Source organism: Marmota flaviventris, chromosome 5 (genome assembly GCF_047511675.1).
Source record: "Marmota flaviventris isolate mMarFla1 chromosome 5, mMarFla1.hap1, whole genome shotgun sequence".
In the NCBI taxonomy this organism is placed as follows: domain Eukaryota; kingdom Metazoa; phylum Chordata; class Mammalia; order Rodentia; family Sciuridae; genus Marmota; species Marmota flaviventris.
The window spans coordinates 87,940,961-87,954,541 of NC_092502.1; the positions used below are offsets into that span (position 1 = coordinate 87,940,961).

The following is a 13,581-nucleotide window of genomic DNA, read 5'->3' on the forward strand; positions in this document are numbered from 1 at the left end:
CAATTAATTCATCATTTCCGAAAGCCTATCTGTCAGTCTATCTACACACTGCCTGAAGAGGACTCTAGATTATGCTCCCTCCTTTAGCCACACCCCCACACACAGCATCAGCTGGAATGACGACTATGCCAGGCCTCTGCATCCGCCTGGACCCATTTCTTTCATTTAACCTCAGGGGCCCCTCTACTGATCTTATAGCTGTTTTTTCCACAGCCCTATCAAATAAGATGAACCGAACTCTGGAGAAAGTGATGTCAACGTTTCTTTCAATTTAGGTCAAGCCAGTTCTACCCTTCCAGGGTCCTTTGAAAAAAGGTATCCTTCGAACCAGGGGTGCTTCTCCCTACTCCATTAACAGGCATGATCCTGACTATATATGGCAAGCTCCAGGGAAACTTATTCCATAGGAATGATTCTCTGTTATGCTAAAACCAAGCAAAAATAAAATAAAATAAAATAAACCTTCGGCATGGCATTGTATTTAAGATACTTCACACAATTTAAAACAATCCCTAATACCTAGGGTCAACTCACTAACCTCAAATTTAGAGTAAAATGACTAAGGGCGTTCTTCCCATCACATCTGCTCAACCACAGTACTGAACTTAGTTTGGAGAAACTTTTCAGCGACTGTCTTCACCTGCACACGCCAAGCTCTACAAGGTTCCGCAGCCGTCGAGGGACAAAGTGTTTACACTGTCATTTGTCATGCCCTCACACCTTTGAAGTGGGGATCCTCCTCTCCAAGTACCATCAGTGTATCCAGACTCTCTACTCCCTTACTTGCCAGTATCCCCCCGCAAAGGGGTGTGGCTCCGACTTAGGTAACCAAACCAGGCAGCCAGGATACCCAATTAGCAGGGGATCTCCAAACCAACCCGGCCAATCACGATCAAGACAACCACACGTGACGTCAGGTGTGATTAAGTTGGAGCGTCACCCCGACGTCAGCCTCTCATTTCTCGGACGTCCCGTCCCGGGAACCAAACTCCTGCGACTTTGGGCCCCGCCCCCGTGAGAGTGGAGGGCGGCCAATGAGGGCAGCTCTGAGGGGAACACGGCCAATGAGACGAGCCCGGGGCGGGGCGCGGGGCCAGAGGGTGGGGCGGGTGGCGGCGGTGGCAGCCCGAGGTCTGGCTGCGCGCAGTATATGACAGTACGTCAGCAGCGGGATGGCCGTAGCTGTGGCGGCGGCTGCAGAAGCCCGAGCAGCCGCGGCCGCAGTGGAGGCTAGAGCCCGAGCGGCGTCGGCGGTGGCACCCCGGGGAGTTTAAGATGGCGGCAGGGGGGGCGGCGGGCCTGCGGGAGGAGCAGCGCTACGGACTGTCGTGCGGGCGGCTAGGGCAGGACAACATCACTGTACTGCATGTGAAGCTCACCGAGACAGCGATCCGGGCGCTCGAGACTTACCAGAGCCACAAGGTGAGCGGACCAGCCGACCCAGCTCGGAAAAGAAGAGGGCACTTCTCACCGCCCGGCCGCGCCTCCCCCTGTCCCGGTACCCGGCGCGGGGACCCCGTGAGCCGTGGCTCGCCGCTGCTGCCGTCAGCGCCCGTGGCGGCAGGGCAGGGCCAGTCAGGGTAGCTGACGCCGCGGTCCCGGGCCAGCGGGGCGCCGGGGCGTTGGGAGGCGGCGGGCGGGCGGGCGGGCGGGCGGCCCCTGGCGGCGGGGCCAAGGCAGCCGCAGCCCGGACTTGGCTGCGCCGCCGCTGCGGGACTTTCCGACGGCGCCCGCGGGTTTCCTGGCTTGTTGGGTCCCAAGGAGGGAGAGAGGCCCCAGGGCGAGAAGTGAAATGACCACGCTGCCTGTAGCGGGGGAGGGGGCGCGCGTACAGCGTACCAGTACAGAACCAGGGGGTACCCGTGGCACAGGCTGTCCGCTTTTTCGGAATAACACCGTGGCACCATAGACCCGAGAGACCAGGACACAGGCGCTCCTTGTAAGGGTAGGACACAACTTGTACTCCCAAAGACTTGGAGACACAGACGCTTTACGTATGCGGGGTTGGCGGGTAGGCACAATGTGTACTCGAAAAGGCTAGTACACAGCCGCTGAGAGTACGGGCTAAAAGGGACACATCTTGCTCTCTGAGGGGCTCTAGAATACAGATAGTATGCGTTCGCGGAGACGCACCGCGTCCGGGGCGAACACGAACCGACCGGCGTCCCAGGGAGACACATGAGAACTCCCATATATCTAGCCCCGGGAACATGATTTTGGGTTCTGGGAAAAGAAAGGCGAGGAAGCTCAACATACCAGAAAGACGCTCAGCGTCTGGGGTTGACTCACGGACTTAGACGACGAGCGATCCCGATGGTGGGAAGATACACTGCATCCCAGGCAGAGATTCCGGACTCTTAACCGCCCCCGTTCCGGAGAGAAAACCATGGGCACACATCTCCAGCACAGGGAGAGGCTCAGACGCACTTATACCGCAGTTGGGGCACAAATCCAGGAACGTTTTCATGTTGAAAAAAGTGGGAGAAAGGGGCACCAAGAAGAGACACTGGCAACCAAGGGGCGTGAGGAAGTTGTTTATGGACATGCAGTAAGTACTGTGGAATGAGGGAGACCAGAATGGACGCATTGCCTAAGGGGAAGATATAATTTATATATCAGTAACATTTTATTTGGAGAGAAGAAAGGGAGATATAACTCACAGGGGCATACTGACAAATAGCTCAATCCATACTAAGGAACACACTCTAACTGGTCTCATAAAACGCACAGAGGAACGGAGGGACACCCAGACAGACTCTCATACTTATTCAGATAAAAGTGGAGAAAAGAATTCACATCTGTTGAGCTCCCACTAGTGCCAGGCATTTTAAATACAGAGAAGACACAGAGTCCTAAGCAGAATGGCAGGAGAGGTGTGAACCTGAGCCAGTTTAGTCTCCTCACATTAACATGCACATAGGAGGAGCACACAGTTATGCACACCTTGGTAAGTATATGAACTTGTATATGAACTTCACATGATAGGATATATGTCAACAGAGCAGGAGAGATTCAGAGATGAATATACTCTAAGAAAGGCTCTCAAAGAATTGGGTGGACACATGGATGTATCCATCAGGATGCATATGTTACCTACCAGAGAAGCATATGTTGAAAAACAGGATTTGTGGGGGGGTTGAGGAAAAGTAACAGAACAGGGGAGTGCACATACAAAGAAAGAAATACCTTCCTATACACTATGAAATCCTAGGGAGAAAGAGTCTCAAGTATGACTGATAGTTAAGTGTATATCAGCAATTAAGATGTAGAGAGGTAAAAGAAATTAAAAAACCTGCATGTTTCAGTAGCTACTCCCAGACAGGTGCACCTGCAATGGAGAGACCAGCACCAGCATGGAGTGGGAGGCCCACAGTGGGGGGAAAGCCAGATACACAGGCAGAGGGACTAAGGCAGGCAGTGGAGAGAAACTCAGCCCTGTAAGATGGAGAGATAAGCTTGCCTGTTCCAAGAGAAGGGCGTGGGAAGGAATGACAGTGAGAAGAAGGTAGGTCAGGGGATGTAGAAAGAAAAACATACAGAGGCCTGGAGAGAAAAAAACCAGCAAGAGGAGGCCAGTCCCTAGACAGAAACAGACCTAGGGTGCAGAGAAAGACTGACACAGCTGGTGGGGAGAGGCTCTCTGGAGACTGGAGTACAGCCAAACACCTTGGGAAATAACAGGCAAACTGTACAGTTAAACAATGAGATTGACACTGTATTTGGTGAGGAAGAAGCCCACACTAGGGGAGGAGAATGGTGTACACAGGGTGAGTGAAGTGGCAGAAATGTCCCTAGTGCCCACTGATCAGCATGACCACTGGAGGCCCAGGAGGGGAATTGCAATTTGTTTTTCTACCTTCTTGTGGCCTTCATTTCTTCTTCCTATAACCTTGTGTTTTCATGCTTGTGGCAAAGGTTTGAGTGGTCCAAAAGCCTCTACATTTATATGCCAGTTTCTTCTAAAAGACAGTAGATCAAACATTTTCTTTATCTCCCAACCCACCACTTGATTTTTTTTCCCTATTTTACTTTAGTCAAAAATCAGTGAAATGAACTTGATAGCTTTGTTTGCTCTTGACTGTTTCTATTGCCTATTGATATCATTACCATCTTTTTCCGGTAATCCTAGGATTCCTTTTCTCCTGAAAAACTGGTGATAAAAGCAGTGGCATGCTAAAGGGTGGGAGGGAAAACTGAATAAGCTGACTTGGCCTTTGCAGTTGAACACTGTCTTGTTCCTGACTTAACCAGTTCCTGTCCTCAGGCCTCACTATCACTTCAGCTCTAGAAACTCTTTTTAAGGGAGGGGGTGAAAAAGTAGGTAGGAATTGGGGGAAATGCCAAGCCATGTTGGACAAAAAGTGGGAGGAAAGAAGCTGAAGAAATGAGGGACCTTTGGGATGACCATAAGCACTATCAGGAGCCTCTGGAGTGTTCAGCCAAGCCTCCTACAGATGTGCCCTTAGTGCCTCTCCTGGCTCAGCTAAACCAGGGCTCCCACATGGCATGGTAACAGTTTCCAACAGAAGGCATCTGGCTGAGCTTTTATCCTCAAATGGAAAGATATTTATTTGGTCTTTTTTACTTTTTATCTTTATCAGAAGTACAGTTCATGACTTTAAATTATAGCTTCTATTTGGGAATGTTGGCATATGTCAGATAACTAGAAAAAAGTTTCTGATAGTTTATCTTGTTACTCTGGGGGGGCGGTGGCAGTGACTTTTATTTCTCATATAAAACTCCTCCCACCATTACTTTGCTTATGTAGGAAGGTGTTTGATGCTTGAAGACAAATGACCTCCACAGTGACTTTGGCCAATGCAAAGTGAAAACTGTTACTCCTTCTCTTCTAATGACTTCTCTTCTAATGACCAGAAATTTCAACAGGTTAATTTGATAAATTAAGCATCAGAGAATTTCTTTTTTTTTGTCCACGTTATTTTGTTTATTTGATTTAACTCTTCTAAATTATCTACTTGACCTAAGTCTTCAAAGAAGTGCATTTAGGAATTTTAGCAAACTGATTTAAGCAGAATAAACAAGTTCTTTAGATATAATTGAGCAAATATTCCATATTATTAGGATATTCACAGTTCCTCACGAAAGATAAACTTGTTTTACCTTTATTATTATTATTACCTTTATTATTCAAGTTTTCTATTTTTACAGAAAACTTTTTCTATTTTTACAGAAGAAATCTTGGAAAACTTTCTAAATAGGCAGGGGAACATTGTGAGTCCAGGAATAGGAGTTGTAGTTGGAGTAAATATGTCCAAAAGTTATTTTCTACTCACTTTGAATATTTAAAAACTATTTCAAATTGATTACATATGAAGTGTTCACTGAAAAGGAACTTTCATTGTTTGCAGGAAAATTCAGATATGCTAGTACAGATATCCAAGATCTGAAGCTTTTTAAAATATAGATAAATTAGTTTGAATGAGAGGACAAGTTACTAAATAAATAAAAATCACAAATTACAACTTTATATCATTTAAATTGGTGTTTGTGATTATGTGGTCTGCATAAGCTCTACATATTTTTAAGTGAGCATGTATTACTGTAATTACATATTTCTCCCAAACATAAAACATATTTAAAATGAAAATACAACATCTTATAATTTATAAACTTAATTTCTGCAGTAATATAGTTGAGTAATAAATTTGTGTAACAAAAATTTTATCAAAATAGAGTTTAGATTTTGTCATTGCTGAGCCTGTCAATTTAGTTTTTACAAATGTTTTCTTAAAGTTTCAAAGGTAGTGGTTCAAACACAATCATGCTTACCCAACTATCACATGAAAAGTCTTACATGGTTGTGTTGGGGGCTAGGGGCTACTCATTCTCCATCTCTGAAGGCCAAGAAGTAAATCCATTTAAGTAGGATTCTGTTAAAATATTCTCTTGTTAATTCTAATGGCTTAAAATAAATTTTTCTGCCTTGATTCAAGTCATTTAGGAAAAATCTTACTGTTTTTGAAAATTTGTGCAAATATGCTTTCATTTCATCATTTAATTTTGCATGAAGAACTCAGTCTCTTTATTAACAAATATTATTTTTAATCAAAGCATTAGGTCTTATTTAAACCTTCCAGGTTATTGTCCTTCATGGTAACTCCCTTCAGTGTGTTACTTGATCTTTTTATTTTCAGTCCCTGATTCCACAAGTTATGGGGTTTCATGGTTTGCAGAAAAATTCAGATATGCTAACACAGATATCCAGAATATCAAGCTTTTTAAAATGTAGATAAATTTAAAATGTAGATTTCCTCACCTTGGCCTTTCTTTCAACCAGGTGAATATTTCAGCATTTGATTCATTTTGGTTTAAGACACAGAAAAGACTCATCTCCTGTTTCTTCTCTTTCTGTTCTTCCTGCCCTCAATTGTGTATATGTGTAGGTTTTCACTAACATGCCTTATAAAATACAGAAGTCTGTGTTCCCCAAAAGCCTCCAATTCAGTATCGTGGTCTGCTAACACAGCCCTGCCATCACTGTCAGACATGTTTATTAAGTAGAACAATGAGGTTTGGTGTAGTAGATTCCATTTGTTCCACTTCAAAAATGTAGCCAGGCTTAAGTAATTTAACCTTGCTTACTCTCACCTTCAGTCAGCGCTTGATCTTAACCTGGTTTTTATCAAATTTGTGCCCCTTGCTGCCGTGTTTGAAAAGTTTATTCAGATGCTCAGTTAGTTACTCAGTGCAAAGGAAGGTGTTCCTCCCTGAGAAAAGTAGTAGCCAGATCGCCTAAAAAGATAGACAGGGAACCTTGGCACCAGAATTAGGAGGAGAGAGAAAGAACATATGTGAAGGACTGGAACATGTTCAAGAAAAGAATTTAAAAGGAAAAGAGTGTAGAATTCTTGGAATGATTTCCAGGGAAGCTTACCAAGGACAATCACCAGATTCAGCCTTTCCATTTGCTCCATTTGCACTTGTGAAAAATTATGGAAGCTTTGCTTCTAGGGCTTGTTAGGTAATTTGCAATAAAGCCAGCAGAGGGAAGAAAAATGAGAATTGCAGCTGAACCAATGCTGGGTCATTTTTAACAATTTGCAATGACCCTTTTCTCTGTCACAGAGAGGCTCAGGAACTAGCACCAGAATCCAGCCAGTTTGGGCCCAAGTATATTTGGAGTGTTTGAGAATATATCCCTAAATGTGATATTACAGTCATTTTTACATTTAAAAAGAGCTAAGTTTTACATCAAAGAACAGAGTGAGTAATATAACCCTGCATTTGGCTTTCCTGCATGTCACAGCTCCAAACAACATTTCCTATGACTTGTGCAAAAATCTAGAAAAGCAAGTCTGGAGGAGAATGCAATAAATTGCACTTGGTAATGGCCAAGTCTCCATAGACAAACTAAAACTGAAAAATATGGCATAATTCAGGTCAGATGAGAACTGTTTTATCTTTGTTTTACTTTTTCTCCTCCTTTCCTTTTTTTCCTTACTTTTATCCTTCCCTTTTTCCTTCCTTCTTTCTTAAATTTCTACCTATCTATAATTTCTGTTGTGTCACTAGGGCTTTTAAGAGTCATGTTAAATCATCAGGAAGAACTGGTTTAAGGATCTCCACTAATACTATGCTAGCAAAGGTCAAACCTACCTAGCATTTCCATGCCTGGTGATTTAATATAGGACATAAGAAGAGAGAATCTTGTTAAAGTATAAGCTCCTTAAAGATTCATGAGACAAATTAGTACCTTGAATTGACCTCTACAGTCAGACAATTTAGCTAGTAGGTTCATAGTAACTACATTGTTTGACAATGGCATGAGCTTCTTTTCTTCTTGGAGTTCCTATGTTATTGGTCTAGAAAAGATTCTTGGGTCTTAAAGGGTTTTAGTATTAAGATTTTAGCAAATAAAGACTGGATGGAGGACCACATCTCCCGCAGAGAGAATGTCATAGGTAAAGAACAGTACTAGAAAACCTCAGGGCAGGCTCTGAGAATTGTCGGAAACACCCTGTTTCACTTAACCTGGAGTGCAGGAGAAAAAGATGGTTGTGTTTAAGAAAGTTGAAGCAGGTCCAAGTAGGGTGATTACCTTATGAAGTAATTTGGACTTTATTCTGTCTACACCGGGGAGACACTGAGTAGAAATTTGAGTGATCTGAGCTACACTTTTAAATTATTCTGATCTTGGTGTGCAAGATGACTATGAAGTGAATCTGGAAGGAGATAGACAGGTTATGAAAAAGTTTATGGTCCAGGCCAGAAATTATTGGAGTCTATGCTAGGATTCTGATGGAAGATATTAGAGATGAATCAATCTATAGAATTTAACAGTACTTTAAAGTAGGAGTTTGAGTTGAGATTTCTAGCCTCTGGGAGAGGGGACCCTCAGAAAAGGAAAAGTCAGAAACAGATAGGAGAGTGGGGTGGGGTGGGAAGGATAAAGATGATGAGTGTGATTTGATGAACATTTATTCAGTCTTTTGTATAGTCAAAAGAGACTTAAGTATATTTTGTATTTACATGATTAGATGTTGTGTATTTAAAGGTATATTTGGGAGTCTGAGGCAAAATATAGAACAGTGCTGTATGACTTATATGTCCTATATTAACTGTTCTATTCAATGGAAATTTTGGAAATTGTTAATGTCCAGGGGGAGATTTAAATTGGAAAAATTTTGGTTTGAGTGGGGCTTTTTAAATTTTGCTTTTATTTTTTTAAACTTTCTTTATTGAGTAATCTCTATAGGTTGTACTTAAGATCACTATTGACCATAGATAATATGAAATTAAAAGAGTCGGTGTTTTTCCTTCTTCCAGATTATCTCCATATCTGTTTTGGTGGAGTTTTGTTTTTTTATTTTTTATTTTTTTTGTTTTGTTTTGGTTTTTGATGTTTGTTTTGGCACTAGAGATTGAATCTAAGCTCACACTCTACCATTGAGCTATACTCCTAGTCCCTGTTTGGGGGCTTTTTTTTTTGTACCAAGGATTGAGCCAAGGGGCACTTAACCACTGAGCCACATCCCCAGTCCTTTTTTATATTTTATTTAGAGACAGGGTTTCTAAATTGCCTAGAGCCTTGCTGAGTTGATGAGACTGGCTTTAAACTTGTGATCCTCCTGCCTCAGCTTCCCAAGCTGCTAGGATTACAGGTGTGCAACAGCATGGCCCTTAGGGCCAAATTTTTTTTGTTTCACAGTTCCTTATAGAAAACAAAGCAAAAAAGTCATGAATACATCAAGTTTTTGTTATATATGCACAGTGTAGTAGACTAATATGGGGCTGCATTCATAATCCATGGTGGTAATCTTGGTGAGAACACTTCTCCACCGAATAGGGAACTTCTTCAAGGGTGAAATCAGGCTGGAACTTGTAAAATTCACTGATCTAAATATACTTATTTGGAAATGTAAGTGTTAGCATATTTTAAAATAACATTTATTTAATTAGTATCATTGCTTTTGGCTCCATTATTGGAAACTATAATGCTGCAGAGGACCAGAAAAGGTGTCATGTAGTAAAAACTCAATTGAATGTTTTAAGATGTTTCTTCTTTAATAAAAGATTAAGAGGTAGCAGTCAAGAGTTACAAACTACCTTTGTTTGTTCTTTCAGCAAACATTTTTATTCGTCTTCCGACATCTGCTAGATATAGAACTAGGCATTGAAGATACAAAGCCAAATAGGTCATAGATGGTTCCCACCATGAAGAAAGTACATATCATTAAGTAGAAGCAGATAAACATGTAAAAAATAAATAAACACAAAGTTTGTGTTCATAGGGAACACCAACAGATAGAAAAGTTGTATTTGAGGGTGTATCCGTGTATTCTTCACCTGCTGTCCTCAACTGAGCCTACTGTCTCTTCCACACCCCTGAGGCTACACCTGACCAGATACTGTTGCAAATCATTTCTCTGTTCCTATCTTACCAGACCTCTGGCATCCTATCATGTTGACCATTTCTTCCTATTACAAACATTTTCCTGATTTTCTTCTTACCTCTTGTCCTTTGCTTACTATCCTTTATTTCCCTGACTCCTGAATATTGGAGATCTCAGTTCCCTTCTCTTTATCTGTTCACTTTCTCCAGGCAAGTTCATCTAATTCTTTGGATTTAAATGCCATTTATATGTTAATGGCTCCCAAATATTTATCTTCAGATCAGAATTTTTCTTTTCAACTCCAGGCACTTATTTTCAACATAGTACCTCTTCAACAAAATTTAATAGGCATCACACACTTAATATATACGAATATAACTCTTGATTTCACTCCTTAAGCCTATACCCACCTGAGTGTTCACCATCTCAGTCAGTGGTAGCACTCTCCAGTTGCCTAGAAATTGACTAGTAACCTTTGATTTCTCTCCTCTTTTGTTGACATGCATCAGCAAGTCCTGTCACTTTTTAAAATGTCTAGAATCCAACCCCAGCCATTAATGCTATCTCATTCCCAGCCACCATCATCCTTCTTCAGGATCACTGCCATACATCTCCCAGCTAACCTCCAGATTTCTACTCTTCCCCCCTAATTCATTCCAAAGAGCAACCAAAGTGATCTTTTAAAACTGAGTATAATCATGTAGTTTCCCAGAGTCAAGCTTCCTAGTGATTCACTTTGTAAAAAGTGATTTAGCTGTTCCATTTTTATCAATTTATAGTCTTTTCAAAATAATCTCTATTTATCTAATCTTATTTTACCACTTCTCTTTATACTTCTGCTCCAAAGATCAAGATCCCCAGGAGCAAAGCTTTATTTGCTTTTACAAGTCAGATTTGACATGTAAGTTTATTATATAATTATAAGGCCAACATTAAGCTCTTGGGGGGAAAACAGTGGGATGTTGTGCTTCAGGCATTGTTGGTTTAAAGGCTGGGTCACAGAAACTAATATTTGGATGGTTTTTCAGCTAGCATTTTTGGCTTTCATGTTCATTTAAAAGTTGTTTGAAATCCTAAGATTTAAGACAACAGTAAATTTTGTTCTTTTAATTTGGTATCAGGTATCTAGTTTCTCAGAAGCTATCCTTCAAAACAAGGATTGTGCTAAATAGATTAGTGTTTTTCCTTCTTCCTACTGTATTAGTAATTCCTTTTGTACATCATTCTTCTGTGTTGTAATGGCTAGAAAGAAATTATTCTTTACTACATATGCTCTTTGATCTTGTTATTCAAAACCTACAGAAAAGGAGTTTCCTCTACAACTAAGGTAGGATGGATTCACAAGGCAAAATACTAGATTGGTTCTGTGAGCATTAGTGACTCTTCTGTAGGCATCTAATAAAAGGTTTGAGACAAAGGAGATGCTGTTTACTAAAGCAGTTTTGCATTATCTCTAAATTTCATATCATGTATCAATCTATGTTTATTACTGGCTTTTGACAAGAGCTGGTATATTTGATTTTTCAGGATCAACTGTCTGATTTCCTGTGCTATTTCCTGCTTTAGCTCCTATTTTCTTTCTTCCTCTTCTCTCTGTCTAAATATTTTTTTATTACAGTAGTCAAAATATAATTATGGGATAGACTTTGGATTCTCTGTCAGGTGATATTATAAAGAACAAAGACTAAAATGACTCTTAAAACAAAAAATCACAACCACATGTTTTTAACTAGTTTAGTGCCTCTTTTAGGAAGGAAAATGAACTATTTGATATGTTATATCTCAAGGAAAATCATATCTATTTCTTATTGTTTACTTGCACAACTGAAAACAAGTTCTTGAATTGCCTGATACTCTCCTTAAGCCATAGTGCAAAACCAAAGCGATTCGCTGTCTGTCCTTAGTCCTGTCTGTTTTAGATTTATACACCTATTTGCTGGAGAAGGATAGGAAAAAGCTAGCTATGTGTAAAATGGTGGATTAAAGCACAGTTTTTAAAGTGAGACAGTAATAGAAAGAGCATAGTTCTTAAAGTATTACTAGGCTTGAGTCCCAGGTCACTTAGTTGTCTGATCTTAGATATTCATAAGACTTAGCTGAGAAATAAGAACCCACGTATCTACCCTACAAGGGCGTTTGTGAAAATCCATGAAGGTGGTGGTAAAAATAATTAGCATGTCTGATATATTTCAAGCATTCAATAAATGGTAACTGGCTAACTAACTATAATTATTTCTTTTTTTTAGAATTTTATAATTATTTCTTAAAATAATCTCACTTAAATCAGTTACCTGTACCATCACTATTTATAGAAAGTGGCTTGTTTGGGGCAAAGTTCTAAAATTATTTTTGACTTTGAAATTTTCTGCAATATACTTATCATGACACTGATTACAATTTAAATCCATAGGTAAATACCAACAAGTATGTAGTAAATGTTTAGTTTTAGTAATTCAAGAATAATTCAGAGTCATTTGGGGTTAAGCATTCCATGATGGGCTCAGCATGGAAGCTGAAGGTATCTTAAATGCAACTCTAACTTAGAGACAGTTATAAACTACCCGAATATGTAAGTGACTATTGAATTCCACAGAACTGTGGAAAACTTCTCTCCCACTCTCTAGGAATCATTTTAGGAATTAATATTACATTATTAAATTAATATTACTTAGTAAAACTGCTTAGTAAATTAGGTATTATTTTTATAGTCCTATGTTGAGGAATAATTCCTGGAAATAAGTGAACATAGATCTCTTTGGTCATAGAGCAAGTTTTATTGCAGTAGTATTGGTTTGTAATGGCAAAAATCAACAGTATAATAAACTTATGAGCATTTTATTATTGGTACTTCTTTTCAATACTTGAGAATGTCCTACCTATATAAAGGGTTACATGAATTTTGAAAGAGCTATTTGGTACAAATATTTAATTAAAACTAAAAAACAAAGGTTGAAGCCCTTCCAAAACTTATTTCTTATGAGAATGTAATTAGTAAGGTAAGATTTATTTTTAAAGCATGCCAGATCCTATTTGGCCACCTATAATTACTTCAACTTTTAAAAGTAGCTTGCTTTAAAAAAATTTTTTTTAAAGATACAGTGAATTGAGGTCATAGGTTTGCTGTTAAACTAGGCTAAAAAACGTTTGGACAAAAAACTAACATGCTTGTGATACCTGCTTAAAGTGGCATTTACTTTTAGAACTTCTTATTCCCAGTAATTATCCTTTTAATGTAATGGTCAAATGCATCAGTGGTATAGAGTTCTGTGGAGGAGTTTGCTGTGCTTTGGTATATGGTGGGAGGACCATCTGTGGACTGTATGACATGCTAAGAGGTTCTGCTGGCTACATGAAGGATTGGGAAGTACTTGAAGGAAGGAAGGAAAGCTTTTATCTAGGTGCCAGGTGATAAGGGCTTGAAATGGGCCAGGGGCTTTAAAGCTACAGACTAAGCTTACGTTGAGGAAGTCTGCAGCAGACTGGCTGGAATTGATGATTGGTAACCCTAGAGCCACCTTGACATCATTTCTCTTGGTGCCTGATATTCAATCTGTTAGCACATCTTATCAGTCTTCTTTGGGAATGTCTGCACTGTCCACCATCTCTTTTGGGCTCTAGATATAGTTATACTAATTTAGGCCTTTATCACTACTTCCAGGGTATTTCTAAAGCATCCCTCGAGCTGTTTTCAAAGCCATTTCCCCAGCCCTCCCCTACCCCAATCCAT

At 40.3% G+C, this 13,581-nt stretch overlaps 1 protein-coding gene and 1 long non-coding RNA gene across 2 annotated transcripts in view; one reads left to right on the plus strand and one right to left on the minus strand.

Annotated features, from left to right (window-relative positions):
* The window catches only part of LOC114086478 (uncharacterized), a 194,122-nt gene extending 192,568 nt beyond the window's left edge, over window positions 1–1,554 (minus strand). Inside the window, exon 1 of the long non-coding RNA XR_003581637.2 lies at window positions 1,411–1,554. This is a non-coding gene — a long non-coding RNA (uncharacterized lncRNA). The remainder of the gene's footprint in view (window positions 1–1,410) is intronic.
* The window catches only part of Ell2 (elongation factor for RNA polymerase II 2), a 73,019-nt gene continuing 60,565 nt past the window's right edge, over window positions 1,128–13,581 (plus strand). The window contains exon 1 of the mRNA XM_027927744.2: window positions 1,128–1,422. Coding sequence (XP_027783545.2) covers window positions 1,276–1,422 — 147 coding nt within the window. The 5' untranslated portion in view covers window positions 1,128–1,275. The remainder of the gene's footprint in view (window positions 1,423–13,581) is intronic.